This window comes from Ambystoma mexicanum, chromosome 2p (genome assembly GCF_040938575.1).
Source record: "Ambystoma mexicanum isolate Mex_15411 chromosome 2p, UKY_AmexF1_1, whole genome shotgun sequence".
NCBI lineage: Eukaryota > Metazoa > Chordata > Amphibia > Caudata > Ambystomatidae > Ambystoma > Ambystoma mexicanum.
This window is the reverse complement of record NC_090923.1, coordinates 313668996-313688238: the sequence shown is the minus strand read 5'-3', so window position 1 is coordinate 313688238 and position 19243 is coordinate 313668996. Positions and strand designations below refer to the sequence as shown.

The 19243-nt window shown below is 43.1% G+C and overlaps 1 protein-coding gene across 5 annotated transcripts in view; it reads right to left on the bottom strand.

Annotated features, from left to right (window-relative positions):
* CACNA1D (calcium voltage-gated channel subunit alpha1 D) overlaps positions 1–19243 on the bottom strand; it is a 2225258-nt gene that overhangs the window by 353326 nt on the left and 1852689 nt on the right. For all 5 annotated transcript variants that reach the window (XM_069643624.1, XM_069643621.1, XM_069643623.1 and 2 more), the window contains exon 39: positions 15836–15966. In XM_069643624.1, coding sequence (XP_069499725.1) covers positions 15836–15966 — 131 coding nt within the window. The remainder of the gene's footprint in view (positions 1–15835; positions 15967–19243) is intronic.

Genomic DNA, 19243 nt, shown 5'->3' with positions numbered 1-19243 from the left:
TGGACGGGGGCAGTATGGCCCAGAAGACAGTGATTGGTGTAGAGGAGAAATACAGTTTTAAAGTGAAAGTTTTTTCATTTACTAAGGATTCCCAGCCTGATGAGGGCGAATATTTATGAGCATGTGAATCCATGCCAGACCCCATGCTGGAGAAATTGAATAGCGACATGATATATATGGTATATGGTAAAACAAGAGACTGATGCAATAGAGTGTTGCATTAACAGAAGAATGTTACAATAACCCAAGTGCATACCAGTATGAGAAGTCTAGATTGTGAGGCAGAAGAACCTGAAAAGGGTCCAAACAACTTTGCCTAGATCAGAGAGCCCTAAATGATAACCAGCAAAGCACACTGGAAATGATTCATGAAGCAACTGGTCAAGCAAGTGAGGTGGGTTAAGTAGACCTATTGTTTTCTTGTACTGAACATTGAGCGGATGAAATCAGTATAAGTGCTACAGTGAAATCTTGGGGATTTACACCATTCCGCCTCCGGAATTCCCGGGTCACGGGGGTTGTAATGCCCCAGTAATTCCGGGAATCATGGAGGCGGAATGGTAATACAAGTCCGGCGGTAACCAGGCAGTTTTACCGCCTCGGTTACCGCCGGACTCGTAATGAGGCCCACAGTCTTTCCTTAGTTTTCTTTAGGCAGGAGAAATCCCTACCTTAGTTATAGGGCAGGTTAGGCCTTACACCATCCTGACATTGAAATAAAAAATTATTGGAAACTTGAAATCTGTTGTCTGTGTCATCTCTTGATACCATGCCTGTCTCACACCCCTCCTTGAAAGGGAAAGCCTTGCCCAAGGGAGAATCCAGGACAGCGCTGGTGAATTGGAGCATTTGAGAAGGTGTCAGTTGAGACTTTTTTTAATTCAGGGAGAAGCTCACCTTTTGGAGGTGGTGGCAGGTGCGATTGAGATGATCCAGTGCTGGATCTGCAGAGCGTGCCCTAATTAACCAATCGTCTAGGTAGGGAAATGTGAATGGTGCGACAGACTCCCCCTACCAGTGTAGCATGGCAGAAGTCTTTATGGAGGTTTTGAGGCAGGGGCAGCACTGGAGGGGACCTACCTATGGAAGGTCGAGAGAAGTGTCTTTGACTTCGATGGGTTGCTTCCCTTTCTGTCCATAATTGTAGTAATGATAGGGCTTGGCCTTCCATTGGGATGAAGGATGAGCCAGTTGCCTCATTGCTGCCCCTAAAGACTTTGCCACAGCCTTGGAAGCCTGTACATTTTCAAGGCTGTCATCTGCCTTTTGGTCAAAAAGGTGTTTGCCGTCAAAAGGCATATCAAGCAGTTTTGCTTGGACATCCTGCGAAAACCCTGATTTTCTGAGCTAGGCAAATCTTTGCATGACTGAACTTGCCACCATCGATCCCCTTATGTTAATGAAGCCTTTCCTCATTTCCCTCTCAGAGATGTGCTCAGCTGCCTCAGTTATTACAGACCACAAGGTGTGTGTATATTTAGACAATGCACTGGGCACATTAACTGCTTTTAGTGCCATAGTGGCAAAACACTTTTTGCTAGAGCTTTATAAGGCTTGTCATCCCTGTTAGGGGGTAAAGAGGGATAGGTGCTAGCCTTGTTACCAACATTTGCAACCTGTACTACTAGACGATCATGTGCTGGAGGTCTGGTAAGGAATTCTGGATCGGACAAGGCTGGTCTGTATTTCTTAGCAAAGTTCTTGTGGACTGCTGGCCCCAAGCAGGGAGTCTTCCATATCACCTGTAAGGCAGAAACCTGTGCAGTTCCCTTAGGGAACACTGCAAAAGATTTAAGACTACAGGTGTTGGCAGTAAACCCACTTGGTAGCAGTCTGTACCACCCAGATTTACCTGGTATCTGTGGCTGAGCAGTCAGACCTCTCTCAAGAAGAGTTCGGCAGTATGCAAAGTATACACAATAGGCACCCAGATACAACAATACAAGCAAACACTGACCAGAGCTTTGGTATCAAAGTATATAATTATTTATTTGAAAACACACGGTTTGAAACACTCCAGCACTCTTGTTGTAAAATATTCTAAACACAGTTACTATTGTAATATACACACCCCTTTTTCCTTATCAGATAGGTCACAGTAAAACACCAATTATTTTCATACAGAGGTGAGCGCTTAACTAGATGGCACTCCAATAAGTCTGTGAGAAAGGGAGGGAAAAAGACAGAATATGGAAAGGTACACCACTCTAAGATTCAGGAACACTGTTAGCAAGGCAGAAGAGCAAAAGTCACTGGTGAGCCAAAGTCCAAAGGCTGGGCCCACTCTTAGAGAGAGCAGAGCACAAATGCGCCCAAGATCACATAGTTACACTAGGCTTAGAAAGTCTTGCAGAGGGTTCAAAAAGAGTTTAGAGAGGCTTAAGAAAGTTTAGCCAGGGTGTCCCAGGCTAACCCAGGTTCGAAAGCCGGGGGCTAAATTTTCCCCATACAGTCGGTAGCAAGGGAAGCCAGGCGGGACACAGTACCTTAAGTGGGAAGGAACATCCAGCGGTGGCAGTTGTTCCTGGTAGTGGGTGCAAGTTGCGTCGTCGTCCAGGGGAAGAGATGATCTCGACTTGGAGGAAAGATGAATGTCGTTGCACTACCAGGGAAGAAACCAGCCGTGGAGTTTTCTGGTTAAATGTGGTACCTTTGTTTCGCGGTCGTGGTAAAACGTGGTATCCCGGTTGCCGGGTGCATGGCACAGGCAAGGCAGCCACGAGGTACGTCGGGAAGGCGAAAAGACAGTGAAACTGGTTATCCCCACCAGTCAAAGGAAGAAGACTCTCCGGCGGGAGATCTCCTCTGTCGTTGGGAAAAGTGGTGAGACGGTCCAGTAGGGCTCCACCGGTGGTGGTGTCGTGGCATGTCGGCTCAGCTTCTCCCTCGTCGGATTCTTAGGTCCTGTGGCGACTTCTGAAGTTCCAGTCCCCAAAGCCCTGCTTTTATGCAGAAAACGCCCATTCACTCAGCCTAGCTGTCACTCAAACATGCTAAGTGGTGAGCAGGCCGGCTCACCACTTGAGCCAATCAGGACGGAGTGCGACTTGAGTTGCCTAGGCAACTCAGTCCAGGGTGCCTAAATTCCCCTCCACCCCTCCTAAGTACCCCAGACAGAGTGGCACCACTTTGGAGGGCTTCTGTATAGAAGCCAGCCAAAAAGTGGAACAAAGGGCTCGACTTGGGTTGGAGTCACAGAAGAGAACACAAACGCCATTTTAGAATCAAGTTTTGGCAAAAAATACCAACCGGAGAATTAATATTAATTAAATAAACAAGCGGTATGTTCGAGGCTACCGTAAATAATTAAATAAAGATAGTAGCCTAAAACAATGGGAAATCCCATAGGAAAATATTTGCGGTTGAATATAAAAAGTAGTATCCACTGCCACCAGCCAAAACTCGATCAGGGGGGACGGAGACGTGCCCCATCGACTAACAGAACACGGGGCAATCGAATTGCCCCAGCCAGTACGTCCACAATATGATGGTTTGTACTGGTTCTGTTCAGAATTTAAGACTAGTAAAGTCAATGGTGACTTTACATGCCCTGGGAGACATTAGTCAGTCCCAGGATATGGAGTCTATACTGGGGGGTAACTATGACACCCCTGTGTCACTGCACTGAGGGTGCGGTGTAACACACATCACAAAAACACATGAAGCCCTATGGAGTAAAAGACCCCATAGCCCAATAAACACATCTAGATTCAAAGAAACACACTCAAATCATGCCCAAGAGTGAGGGTAAAAGAGTCTCACTCTTGGCAGGAGAAAAAAATAAACCCCAAAAATCCAGCAAAGCTGCTGGGGGACTCACTAGGTTAGGAAATTCAGCCTAAACAGAGAATTCTCCCTAACACCACCATGAGGAGAATTCTGATGGCATTGTGTTCAACGGTTGTGCCCTTATCCATGATGTTTGTCAAGTCACAACCTGTTATGTCACTGGCTGAGGGTCCCCAACCTAAATCCTCAGTTACAGACGCAAATATATTCACATTGCGCAAATGTCAGAAATTTTCAATGCGAGGTCGCAAAGAAATGTATTGAGTTCCAAGTCAGCCTGACACATGTTTCGAGCCAATGCTCTTCTTCTGAGGCTTCTGTGCTCCTAGATTCTTTCACATATCACTTAATGTTGTGGTTCATAATCATGATGTCCTATTGCATATCTCTATATTTCCTCGCAATTGCGGTATATGGGAATCTTGCCTTGCAGCATAATGGACCATCCGTTATTTGCGTCTGTGTATGTATTGTATTGTGGTGTATTGAGCAGTATACCCACTCCCACATCCACCTGCTGCGATTTGTCTATAATTGCATATACGCCTTAAATTTGGCAAACACCTTGATTGTATTAGCGCTTGGGTCTCTAGTCTTTTCTGCTCCAGTTCTGATAAATCATCAGTTACCTTTGACATCATGTTCCTGTATGCCACATTAAGAGTGGGATTGAAGATCTCCTTGTGGCAATTCCTTTACAGAAGTGTTTAAGCCACTTGCGTCGTGCAGGGCAAAGGCTAGATAAGATAGCCTTTTTTCCTCTTCCTGAAACACCTCACGATGTCAAGGTATACCCATAGGCTCAAAATCAAAGGGAAGCGCATTGTCATCGTCGTGGAAAATGTGCTGGAAAGAGGACATAAAATCCATCCTAGACTTCGGTGCAAATCTACTCAATGGATCTTTGACTTTTGTCGACGATTGCTTTTTTGACGGAACGTCGAAGAACGCATCAGCCGCCATTGATGTCGGTGGCAAAGCCAATCCTCTAATTGAGGATTTCACTTGTCTCAGACTCTTTGGCGCATGAGGTGATTAGTGAATCGCTGGTATTTTTGCTGGGGGAAGAGACAATGGGAAGGTCCGCTTTCTCAAATACATGCATCATTTTGATGCAAAATACTTCCCATTTCTCTGCCGGGGTGGATTTAGACAGAAAACCTACCTGTATTTCTGGAGATGAGTCTGTGGACGAATGCTTCCTCATTTTCTTCTTCTTCTTTGATGAGGAAGAAGAGGAATGATGGTAGTCGCTCAAGTGAGATCTGTTTTTTCAACCGTTTTTCCTCTTTCTCAGGCAATTTATCAGTCATCAAGCTTTTTGCGTCGGGGCTGTGCTTCGAAGGTGTCATACTTCGGGAAGCCAAAGAAGAACGACCTAGTGTAATTTGGAGGCTCCCTCCTTTAAGACTTTAGGTGTCATAACTTCACACAAGCCGCATAGCACCACAATGTGGTCGGTACAGAGGCACCAGAGACAAACTCTGTGAGGATCGGTGAGCAAAATGTTTGTGCCGCAATCAGAGCACTTTCTGAAACCAGAGGATTTCGGAGTAGGGATGCTGAAGAAAATCTAAAACACAAAGGAATTGTTTTGAAAGAAATGTGTCAGAGAATTTCTCTGAGGGGAAGTTCCTAAGTAGCATGCTGGTCCTGCAAAAAAAAGGAACTGAGGTCACGGGGCGTCAAGTGCGCTACTTGTTCCTGTATCAACGTCACATCTGTTCACGAAGACAATGACTAGATGAACATCGACGTCAGTGTGCATGACACCCTCTGCTGGGAAAAGGTTTTCCAAGCGCTGCAAAGCAGCAGAATAATTATTTAAGATGAGCAATCCGTGGGAGGACACACTCCATTAGAGATATAAACATACAGAATGCTCCAAGGCCCAGGAACCATAGGAAGCCTAAGGCTGGAACAAGAGACTGGTTATCGAAGATGACCATCTGTTGAATGCCCTGTCCTCTGTAAGGAAACCTCTGCCTGTGTGGGTGTCGAAGATGCCACCAATGAAATGGAGATCTTCTGCTGGGACCATGTGTGACTCCATAAACAAGCCGACGAGACAAGGCCAGGAGAAAAGGCCTCCTGTGCTCTTTGCAGCTCCGCTGCGAGCACGTCTTCACCCACACCAGCTAGATGCTGGATCAGCTGTTCTCATATCATTCGGAACAACCGTGTGTTCCAAGGAGATCCCTGCCGCGTGTGCCGTCCGGAGAAGCCCCAAAATGGATGCTGTTGTCATGGAAGCATCCACAACAACTGGTGCCGTGCATTTCACCACCGCAGGCCCAGGTTCCCATTCACTGTGTCCGCCTGCCCGACCCTCCCCTCCTGCTTTAAATGGAAGGGGAGAGGGGCGAGAGGCGAAGCCGACGAGAGAAGGCCAGGAGAAAAGGCCTCCTGTTCTCTTTGCAGCTCTTCGCTGCTCGTCTGCCGTTTGCCCAAAAATTATGCCGCATCCAAAAGGTAAGAAGCATAACTACTGCAAGCTTCTCTCAAACCCATGTTCTGCCATTTCATCGAAAAATATTCGTCGACAGGACATTTGGTTGACGTAATTTCGTCGAAAACCAAATGGTCGAATTTTTTTATTTATTTATATATATATATTTTAGGTTGTAGTTTAGGGAAAAAAAGGGTATTTTAGAAAAAAAAGGGGGTTGGGAGGGGGATCCCCCCAAAAAAAGGGTAAAAATAAAAAATAAAAAAATTCGACCATTTGGTTTTCGACCAAATTGGTTCGACCATTTGTCCAGTCGACCAATTTTTTTCGATCAAATGTCTGGTAACCCTGCACCAAGGCGCTTCAGATTACGCGCCCACACCCTCCAAGCCACCATCAGCTCACAGCCTCTCCCCACGAGCACCCGCAATGCCCGGCTATGCTCTCTACCATACCTCCCTCTCTACATGCTAACAAGGCCAGACTATTCCGCCCAACTGCTAAGCCTTCAACCATGACAATTACCACCAACACACGGAACAATGAAGTACTTTACTGCACCCACAATTGTACTGCCTGATACTAAATGTGATTCAACTCGTTTCCACCACCGCTGAAAATGAGCCACCAGTATAAAACCTGTGATGTGCAATTCTTCTACCACCGTTTTGAATACCACTGTGCCAAATGTGATTCAACTTGTGTCCACCACCACTGAAAATGAGCCCCAGTATAAAACCTGTGATGTGCAATTCTTCTACCACCATTTTGAATACCACTGTGCCAAATGTGATTCAAGTTGTGTCCACCACCACTGAAAATGAGCCCCAGTATAAAACCTGTGATGTGCAATTCTTCTACCACCATTTTGAATACCACTGTGCCAAATGTGATTCCACTTGTGTCCACCACCACTGAAAATGAGCCCCCAGTGTAAAATCTGTGATGTGCAATTCTTCTACCACCATTTTGAATACCACTGTGCCAAATGTGATTCCACTTGTGTCCACAACCACTGAAAATGAGCCCCCCAGTGTAAAATCTGTGATGTGCAATTCTTCTACCACCATTTTGAATGCCACTGTGCCAAATCTGATTCCACTTATGTCCACCACCACTGAAAATGAGCCCCAGTATAAAACCTGTGATGTGCAATTCTTCTACCACCATTTTGAATACCACTGTGCCAAATGTGATTCCACTTGTGTCCACCACCACTGAAAATGACCCCCCAGTGTAAAATCTTTGATGTGCAATTCTTCTACCACCATTTTGAATACCACTGTGCCAAATGTGATTCCACTTGTGTCCACAACCACTGAAAATGAGCCCCCCAGTGTAAAATCTGTGATGTGCAATTCTTCTACCACCATTTTGAATACCACTGTGCCAAATGTGATTCCACTTGTGTCAACCACCACTGAAAATGAGCCCCCCAGTGTAAAATCTGTGATGTGCAACCTCTCCAACTCCCACAATGCAACCATGTCCACCACCTCACCCACCCTCCTCATGAACCCCCCCCCCCAGTCGCTACTGAACCCCATCTTAAATGAGCCATGATTAATGCTAGGTCCATCAATGCCCACGCTCTAGACGTCCACGACCTCCTAACCACCTATGACCTTGATTTGCTCATGATCTCAGAAACCTGGCTACATGAGGCCTCCGCCCTGCGCTCTCCCTCGCACTAACCCCTGGCTATTCCATCACTAGACAAGATCGCCCCTCTAAAGGTGGAGGTGTAGCAATTATTGCCAGAGACTGCCTCTCTATCAGAAAGGTAGAGAAATCCTTGCACAAAAACAGCGACTACCTCCAAGTCAAAATACACCTCTCCCCCCATTGTACCATTACTGTGCGCACTGTCTACAGCCCTCCAGGCCCAACAGGAGACTTCCAAGCCTCTCTCACCCACCTCCTCTCTGAAAACCTCAAAAACAGTCTAAAGCCATTCTCCTTGGGGACGTCAACCTAGGTCTCTTGGATAGTAAGGACTCAGCAGCCGAATCCCTTGACTCAGCCCTCAAGGCTCTAGGTTACAAGAACACTATCTTTAGCCCAACTCACACCCAGGGCAGAACTCTCGACTGGATCGCACAGCATAACTGCCCACTCAGCATCACTGGAAACACTCCCACCCCATGGTCTGACCACCATATCATCACCTTTAGCATCCCCACCACTAGCTCCTCCGCTACCACTGCACCCCAAACCCTGCCACCCTACCTCCTCACACTCCGCAACGTAAAAAAGGCTGCACTTACACAGTGGCAAACGTCTCAGTCTGACAAAGATAAGATGATCTTTAAAGCTCACTCCACCAAATACAAAAAGGCAATCACCCAAGCTAAGGCCAAATCTCTTGAATCGAGAATCTCTGAAGCCCAATCTAGAACAAAGGAAATCTTTGCCATATTTAGGGAGCTAGAGACACCCACTCCCGCTCCCCAGAACTTCATCAAAGACAAAACCTGGTGTGATGAAATGCAAACCAAATTGAGCATTCTCAAAAACAAAATACTAGCCACTAAACAAGCCCTACCTAATACGCATACCCCTGTCCCACCACCAGCCCCGAACCCCCCCCAACCTTTCTCCTTCAAATCCATTCAGGAAAAAGACATCATCAATATAATGAGAAACATCAAACCCTCTAACTGCAAAGGCGATGCATACCCAGCTTCCATCATCAAATACTGGTCTGAAACGCTAGCTCCCTTCCTGACAGCCTTTGTAAATGCCTCCTTTGCCACAGGGAAAGTCCCCGCCTCCGCCAAGGAAGCTTGGGTCCGCCCTCTCTTAAAAAAACCCATCTCTCGATCCCACCTCCCCCAACAACTACAGACCTATCACCACTGTCCCATTCCTCCTCAAAATACTGGAAAAGCAGCCTACCTACAAGTTCAACACTTCATTGAAGAGAACAAACTCCTGGGACTCCACCAATCTGGTTTTCGACCCAGAGACAGGACTGAAACCGCCCTACTTGACCTGAAAAACCATATGGACGATGCCAGAGACATGGGCAAACCCGCACTTCTTTTACTTCTTGACCTATCTGACCTCGTAGATCATGATGTCCTATGCCACCACCTCTCCTCCGCTGCCAAAATCTCCCCGGACGCCACAGCATGGATCATCTCCTTCTTACAAGACAGAACCATGCAAGTATTCTGCGATTTAGCCTCCGCCTCACCTACCATCATACTCTGCGGTGTGCCCCAAGGCTCCTGCCTCTCCCCCACCCTCTACAACATCTTCACATGACCCCTCTTCCTCATCCTCGACGCTATGGGCATTTCCTACACCAACTAAGCAGATGACACCCAGATCCTCCTCACCCTCACTGGTAACTATGACACTGACTCCATGACCCTCAACAACCTCTACAACACCATCCAAGCCTGGATGGCTGACAAGGGACTATGCCTCAACTCAGACAAGACTGAACTCCTCCTGGTAGGTTCCCCCGACACGCTAAACAATCTAGACTCCCAATTCAGTCACTTCACCATCGGCGCCATCAAAATACCTGTCTCAGAATCAGTCAAAACTCTTGGAGTCTATCTACAAGTCAACACAATAGCCTCAGCAGAGGCTTATCATGCTAAATTAATCAACGCAGTCAGGCCCTTTCTCTCCAAAGAGAACTGCACATACATAGCCAGAGCCACCACTGGCTCCAGGCTAGACTATTGCAATGTACTCTTTTTCTAGGAACCTCCAATAAAAGCCTAGGGAGGCTACAAGTCATACAGAATAGTGCTCTCTGGGCAGCCCAAGGCATCACCAAAAGAGAACACATCTTGGAAGCCAGAAAACTAGCCCACTGGCTCCCAATAAAGGAAAGGATCGTCTTCAAAGCTCTGACACTGACCCACAAGTGCATTCATCTCACTGCGCCTGCCTACCTCTCACAAAGGATCCATCCCGTCTCCTCTACAAGGCCAACCAGATCACCATATACCAACATGCTCTCTGTACCACTAGTAAAAAGAGCCAGAGCGGGTGGATCCAGCTTCCCATATCTCGCACCCACTCACTGGAACGCCCTAGCTCCCACAATCCGAGGTGAGGCCTCCCTCATCGCCTTCCGCAAAGCTATGAAAACCATCCTCTTCACATAAGGTCATTCGCATCAGCATGAATACTTAACATATGACCCACTGTATAAACTGTAATGTAATGACCAAGTGCAATATCTGTAACAACAGTATTATGTTTTGTAGTATTCATAATGTGTCAACGACTGCTACCGTTCCTGTACCTTTGTAACTAAGCTCTTGCAAGTAACAGCGCCTAAATGCCCCTCGGCTGTTTGCACGCTATATAAACATAAATAAATAAATAAAAGGTATGAAGAGCTAAAGCTGTGCAGCAGGTAGCAGGTGCAGCTTAGATGTCCTAAGCACAGCTCTGGAGAACGGGAAAACAAAAGGGAAAGGCATGGATATTTCCACCCAAAAAATGAGCATCTACCACTGTGCCAGCAACTTGGTATAGTCCCTGCGAGCTGAATTAAGGCCAAAGGAGAGGACCTAGAAATGGTAGTGAGAGTCCCTTACAACACTGTACTTGCTGTACTTCCTGTGCAAATATACATGGGCAGCTGGAAGTAAGTGTCCTCCATCCAGTGGCACCAACCAGTCCTGGGATTGGAGGGCCTGGAGGATCTGGGATAGAGTGACTATTCTGAACATGTCCTTTCAAAGCACACTGTTCAGCAGCCTCAGATCCAAGATGAGGCATAGGCCCGCAACCTTCTTTGGCACCAGGGAATAATTTGAGTACCATCCCTTGACCTTCTCGAGGCTTTGGTATGCAGAGACTGCATTCCCACACAGGAAAGTTGTATATGAATTCCTCACTGGAAGGGTTTTGCTGTACTGGTGGCTGAAGGGATGGAAGATGGTTTCTATGGCCCCATGTGGCAGGGGAAATGTCTCTGTTTTTGTTTCCTGGATTTTGGATTGCCACCTCCTCCCCCCCCCCGCCCCTTTAAAAGTGAAAATCACAGTACTTGGCAAAAGACGTAAAGATTGAACCAATGGTAGACTGCTTTGTGGCCTTAGATTCCTGGGACTTCCACAGGGATTGACCTGACTTGACTCTAAATAGAAATAGGTTATCCCTGTCAAATGCCATGTCCAAAATGTAACTGCGATGCCCCCAGGAAAACCAAAGATTTTTAACCATGAGTGCCTTCTAATGATCAAACTAATTTCCTTTAATTTTGCCACACAGCCGCTGTATCTATTCCAGAATGTAGAGTCTAATGGTCTGCCTCGTTTCCATCCTCCATGAAGATGGTGAAGCCCTCTCCAATCATCCAGCTAGCAAGTTTTGAGGCATCTCCACTAACCCTTTCCACAGCCTTAGGAGTATTTAGCCAAAGTGCATGTCAAAATGACTGCAGAACTAGGCTGCCAAATGCAAAAAACTTCCTGGCTGGTTCCAGCATCTTGCTGCCTCTGTCAGATGCTACCTGAGTCAAAGAAGGGTGTCCTTGGATTAAAGTAATCAATAAGTATTGAGGAATTAAGAGCCTGAAGAACATCATGTGTTCAAAGTCAAGACTGTACATTTCAGACTGAACAGCTCATTAGAAAATGCATCAATGTCTCTCTGTCAGCGCTACATCATCTCAGGTTTGATACATTTAGTACCATTAAATTAGGTAATAATGATATCAATTATTTGAATGCTTAGAAAGGGGAAATATGACAATGTGCAAAACGTGTCAGCACAGCATTTGCAGGATTTTGTGTTCATTACAACTGAAAGGATTGTGCTTTGGAAACAGACTAATAATTGGTGCTTGTAAATCATCTAATTTCAAATGAACATACCCTAACACAGTTCAAGTACTGAATATCAAAACATGTACTTTAAAAAGAAAAGAAATCAATGCAGAGCCCTCTATTCTTGTTTGCATTGCACAGATTAAATATACCTTGGCAAAACCTCAAGGAACGTTTTCCAAACAAATAGCTAGGTCAGGTATTTTTTACCAAGGTTTGTCTTGCATCATACTAACCCATTAACACAGAAAGATGATAACTTTCTCAAACCAAAATGGGGCAAGCACACACAAGGAGCTTACTCGTTAAATTTAGGAACATCTTAATTTGTAATATAATCATAATAGTATTGTTGGTGGGAGACAACAAAGAGCTGGAATAGCAGGCGGACTTCCCATTCCATTTGGAGGTCTTTTAACCTGAGCAGGAGAGTATTACGAATAGCCTAAACTGATGACTTTGCTCACGGACACATTGGATCACTGCACCAATAGTTTGAGGTAGGCTTACTTTGTTGTGAGATTAACCATGTAGTTGAGAGAACTGGTAGGAGGGCAGCAAAGCTACATATTCCCCTTTACAGGAAAAGGATAGCCACCGTTAAAAACAACATTTTAGAATTGCAGGCAAGGTTTATACATCTGCAAACAAGCCCATGGAATGGAAACCATAACAAATGCAAGAAATTCACAAAAGAAGGTGAATTAAAATAGTTATGCCCAAACTGCAAAATTGGAGAGGTTGTTCTTTGAGGATGAGAGGACATGTATAATCTGAAAAGAAGGCCCAACCTAGATAGTCATTGGTGAGGGCTGCACTCCCTAAAAACCACTTAGTGGTTAAAGCTTGTTCTTTTCAGTTAGTTTGTGTTTAGTACCAGACAAATGTAACATGTTCCATTCGAATGGTATTTCGTGATGACTTAGTATGCCAAAATAATACGCAGATGCTGTTTTTGCCAATGCATTTCTGACTCGCAGGTCCTTCATCAAGGCAAAACACTGTCAAATATGTTTGGTAAGTACCACCACCGGTAAGTATCATAGCAGGTTTTCACAAAGCAAAACAAATCAAGCAGGTGACATCACAGGGTGGCGTGGTTTATCATCACCTCAAACATATGTTACCCAATGTGGTGTGGAGTGCCACATCGAGAGGTGTGTAAAATGAAAACATATGTGGAGTTAATATATAGGTAGATTGAGTTTGTGCGCCCAACAAAAAAATGACCACAAACAAAATAACTTGTAATTAGAAATAAGAGATTGAATCAAACAACCAAAAGTGCAAACAAATTCAAATGGAAAATCCAATCACGTGAGGAGTTCTCCACAGAAATAAAAATTACAGAAGAACAAGAGTTAGTGAGAAGGTCAATAATACAGGTTTTATGAAATAAACAAAACAAATCAAATTCCAAAACAAATTATATAAATCATATAAGCTCCAAACGTTGTAAGGGTGAATAATGGAGGCCACACACAAGCATAACAAATGGACAACAAACGATTGAACATTATTCATATATTCATTACTGTTATATGTTCGTAGCTTTCCACCCAATGATGCATGTGATTTATCACTCAACATTCATCTCTGCCGTGATTAGTGCAAGACAGTGCACTATTTTCCTATCTCATGTAGGTAAAGCCAGACCTAAAGTCTCTAGCTCACTATGTCAAGTTATTGATGATCCTAGCATGTTGGTTTATAGTTATGAACTCGGCAACGACTAATTATAAAAGGCAAAATGTGGTCTAGTGTAAAATCTTCATGTTACTCATGAAGACAAGTAAGAATGGGAAGCAACAGATCAGACCTGTATCGCGTCGGCTGATTTCTGAAAAGTGATCCCGGACATCTCACGTGGCGTGCCAGCTCAAAACGGCAAAAGTAACATCAAGTCAGAATTCGATATTGTTCAGTGCTCACAACCCCTCTGTATGTGCAACTAGTATAATTATGTACCTGATCGGTAGACTTGGAGCACCTGGATCATTAATGCTAAACTGCTCTCGTATACAGAACTGGTGCAGGCATCTGTCGGGACAAATATACAAGTCCTGTTCAGAAATCACTCTGGTAAAGGGGATAAAATGGAAGAATAGGTGGGACCGTAATCGTGCTTACATTACCGGTGGTAGTGGACGTCTAGGTATAGGTGTTCCCTGTCTAGTAATGCAAATGCAAATTCCATTAAAAAAGGAAGCATAGAGTGGATCACGTGAGAAACAAAGTCATGTGATAAAGATCAAGTGAGTGCGGACCGCGCTTCCCGTTTAAGGAGTTTAAACAATAATTAATAAACCTGCTGAATCTTGGTTTTGCCAGTGAGATTACTGTATGCCCCTTTTGGGAAGGGCGGTCTAAAGATGGATAGCGTTCTACTGTCTGGTGATGAGACATCATTGTCTATGTGTGCCACCAAACCACTATACCCGGCAAATGGGTTGCTTTCTGCCACACAAGTCAATTATGTTTGTGTTCCAATATGCATAGAAATGATTCACAATGAAATTGCATAACACGATTACTTTACGCTATCAGGCTTAGTAACAATGGTGCCTTGGTGTGTCCCAACGGGGACAACAATATAGTGAGGAGGTGGATTAGCCTCTCCACAAGGGCCAAACAAGATCTGCAATAGTCGTGTGGGTGACTGCCATCTAAAAGTCTCAGGGAAGTTAGTATTAGTGCAGTAGTAAGGAATGCAAAATCTGGAACTCGACCCCGGTGTTGGCTTGAAATGCCCCCATCAATTCTCCAATTTTGAAATCTCTCAAAATATGGCTTTTTCAACAACACCTGACCAAGAACTAATTACAATGGACACACATATCGATGCACAGACCTCAACTCACAGTACTGCGCTACTGTTAAATGGTGCCAGCCCAAATGCTGGCTACCCACACTCTGTACAGAGCTTGCTGCTCTCATGCTAGGTCTGTGCTTTAAACAATAGAATAAAAATAAAAATAAATGCAAGTACCCGGAGCTAATATTGTTATTGTCTGAAGCTTCAGGCGAATACTGATTTTAATTCCAAGATTTGCAACATGCCGGATCAAAAGTTCTAAGTAATTAAGACCCTTTATTGTCTGCAGTGAAAGGCAATAAAGCTGAAGTAATGTGTTGAAGGGACCAGACCACAGTGTCACCCATTATGTTTTTTTTGCTACCTATGCAATTTTTGTCTAGATCACCAGTACCTTTACTTAGAACAAACAATTATAATCCCTACTGCATCTAAAAACAAAAGCAAATTATTTTAGTTTTAACAAGGGTTCATAATTGTATGCAATATAATCAAATATTGGAAATTATCGTGAAGCGGTATTGTGACAGCAGACGTCTATCAGTAGTGAGTGCCCTTATTTAAAACATTCGAATGCTGCATCAGTGAAGAGAGCGTTCTTTAAAATATAAAGGTACCTTTCATATAGAAACCTTTAATACAAACATTTAAGAAAATGGTCACACATAAGCACTGATCAATTGTCCTGTTGTAGCAGAGTTTAATATGCACATTTCCTGTATGTTCATTTAGTTAACTGTTTCTATGTATTTGTTATATCTTCTAAACTTGAAAATACAAAAACAAGTCATTTTGCACTTACCTTCATTTTAGAGTGGAGGATTTACGATAATCCTTACATTTGAAAGCAGACATGTTTCAGCATGAAGCCCAATGCGATTCTGTTAGAGCATGGGTTGGTCTTACCAGTAAATATGTGCTTGCTTAGTACCTCAAATACATTCAAAATGATTAGTTAGTGAATGAAAAGAAAATCACCTGTAAAGCAATGGTCGTGTTCTTTGCAGTATATTTTCCCACCAGTCCTTGTTCTTTTCGTTTCTTGAATTTCCTAAAGTAGTCCTGTATCAGGAAGGTGGCATAGAACTTCCCCACGGTTACCTCATCATCTAGATGAACAGATCAGACAGACCTCTCCCAAGTCAGGAATAGTTATTAATTCCCTCGACACATGCATCTGATTTTGTAAAGCAAGGCAATTGGTGCATTAAGCAATGGCTGTTCCAAGCACTGAACAATAGAGCCTAAATGCCTAAATTGAGAACATACCATTACTGGGCAAGCAATCAGAACTTTTTTGCATTAGTCTTAAAAGTTGTACAGGTCATCAATAGAGGCTATGTTTTTCAGGACTTCGTGCTAAAACTCACTGGCTATATATACCTAAGTATGTTATACATATTTGAACATGGAGGCAGGAAAGCCATAAAGGAATGACAGGCTGTGATTAATAATGCTTACTGTTCTTGAATATTCTCCTAATGGTAAACATGATTTAACATAAAGTGTGATCTATGTCAAAGTCAATATTAGCTACTTCCATTTTCCATATATGTGCATCAAGTTATATTTTTTAGGATATGTATATTATATTACTGATAAGAGTTGGCCAGGGGACATGTCTTTCACAAACATTATGTGGCGAAACCCATGATTTTCTCATTACACAAGGGGCAATGATTCATATCAGCTTTCTTAACTTCAAACTGCTTCAAGAACATTTTACCTTAACAAATAATTCTTAGAGTTTTAGGGATACTTTCTCACCAGTAATAGAAGGCTCGTTTAGTCTATTATTCTAAGGGCCAGGCATGAATACCATAACTCAATTGTTGGGAAAATAATATAGCTAGTGATTATTTTCTGACCCGTTATATAGACTCAATTTTTCATATTTTCTAGGTTTCCATACAGGGGGCGGGGGGAATCAGGAAACTGATACACAGAATGGTGGTCTTTCAATACATACTAGTTGCATTTCACATGGCATGTAAGGTACGATCTTCTTTTCTCTGTTCTAAACAGATTTTATATGTAGAATTCAGGGATACATTTGGCATCCATGTTTAAAAACTACTTGACAACACTATAGAGAAAGTAATATAAACTACCTGAGGAAGATATTATAAAAGTACCAAAATGTTATTGGGCAAAAATACTTTTGTTCAACAGTGAAGTTCTATTTTTCATTCATGCCTTTAGTGGATCACTCTCTCTCAATAGATATATATTTAGTGTGTACTCTATTTTGCTGTACTTTTTTGCAATGTCATCAGCATATTGGTCCGGAAAGATTAGGGCAGATGGAGCTGAAGTTATTGGTTAACTGATTAACTACAACACATACCATAATTTATATTCCGGAGGATTTTAAAATCTATAATACACAGGAAGAGCATAACTGTGAACTGCCATAAAATTCAGAGTTATGTAGATACTAGTAGCACTACTTGGCGTTTTTGTGTATGCAGTAATATTGGTACTAACAATAGATGAGGGACTGGTCCCAGAGTAGAACTAATGGCAGTAGTAGTACCAGTAGTAGATTTAGTTATAGTAACATTAGTTGTAATAATAGTAGTGAATCAAATAGCAGTGCAAGTTGTTGTAAAATATTATTAATAGTTGAGGAGCCAAACGTATCTGTAAGAGAAATAGACTAGTACAGAGGTTACAATTGGTAAATGTTCCACTTGGCTTGGTAGGGGAACGGATGTGCTAGCTTGCGTGAATCAAATTTCATATGCGTCCTCATGTCATATAAAAGATGTTCATAGCAGGAGACCAAATATAACCTTATAAAGCTGCCTCGGGTTCTCTGGTGACATTTAAAAAACAATCAGCCACTAGTCTCATGGATTATCTTGTGACCAAAAGAACTCAATTGCATTATGGGTTTATGGTCCAAGGTTACCAGTCTACTCTCCCTTTTTTTGTCTGTCTGTACCATTCTTTGTAAGTTGTGGTTATGTTGCTCTTTAGTCAGGATGAAATGGTGAAATCATATGTCTGTCAGTTTGCACCAAAGAGGTTATGTGATTCTGTGTGAGCATACTACTAAGCCACAACACTAGCAGATATTTTACTCATGCAGGCACATCTACTGTAGCGTCTGTATTCTGAAGCATGCATCTGTATTTCAAAAATGTAGGGGAATACAGTTGGCAAGAGGCAACACTAGTTCCATGCCACCACCCTAAAACAGAATTGCTTCAGAATATTCTGAGAGACTGATAGTCGAAAGGAATATAGGCTGCAGAAAAGCTCAAGCACATGGTTATAATAAGTCAGGCAGTTAACTTAGGCCATGCAATACATTTGGATGCATACAGTTAAAACAAACAGAACAGAAGACAAACAATTGTTTTAAATGTGCAGTATCCCTTGTCTTTTTTAAAGGCGGAGGCTACAGGCTTTGCTTCTTGTCAACATTTAACCACTAACAGCAATTATGAGTGGCCCCCTCTAGCAACAAAGCTAATGCTGCTCCTTCGATCATGGGTCATGCTGAAGAGCAGTGCAGCCAGCATGCTCTCTCCTAAAGAATGAGGATGATATGGTCACCTTCACAGACCTCAGACTCCACCTTCACCACCGGGCCTCTCATCCGGACTCTGCTTCCAACCCTGAGTCTGATCATTCCTTAAGGACGTGGTAAGAATATGAAAGTACAATGGGCTAAAAAATACCAAATAGTTATCATGCATCTGCACTGTTTACTCCTGAACATACAAAGGTGGCTAACGCTGTGCTTAGATCCTGCACCTTTAAAACACGACGTAAGTTAAAACAGTTGATCTATACAAATGTGTCACAATACACTACTATGTACATTTAACAGAAAGAAAACACATATATGCACTTGTGAGTTGTCTTTTATACATATACACACACAAACACAAATACAATTACATTTGGGGCATAAAGAAACCCACTTGCCCCATCTATAAAGGGATGTTTGCAAATCACGGAGGAGTTTTGTGATCTCTTGATGCAGGCGGAGTACCTCCAAAATGTCACAGAGCTAAGAAATCTTATAATACGTGACTGGTCAATTGCTAACCCAACTCCATAGTATAATTTTCTTTTCCCTATCTTTTGTCGGAAGTATTTATATTTTTAACTCCTTTTCTACTTCAGTGTTTGTATTAATTAGCTCGGTTTAATTTTTCTGCATTTTGTTTTGCTCTCCTTTGTTCACTTCCTTTTATCAAGTTTATTTATAAAGTGATCACATGCCATTCATTTTCATTTCTCCCATTATCTCTACAGCTTTTCTAGTTCAGTTCCCTTTTCACCATTGTTCCTGTTCCTTTATATCGTCATATCATACTCTTTCCTATTTTCTTCCTGCCTCTTTTTTAACCTTCCCATTTACGACTCCTT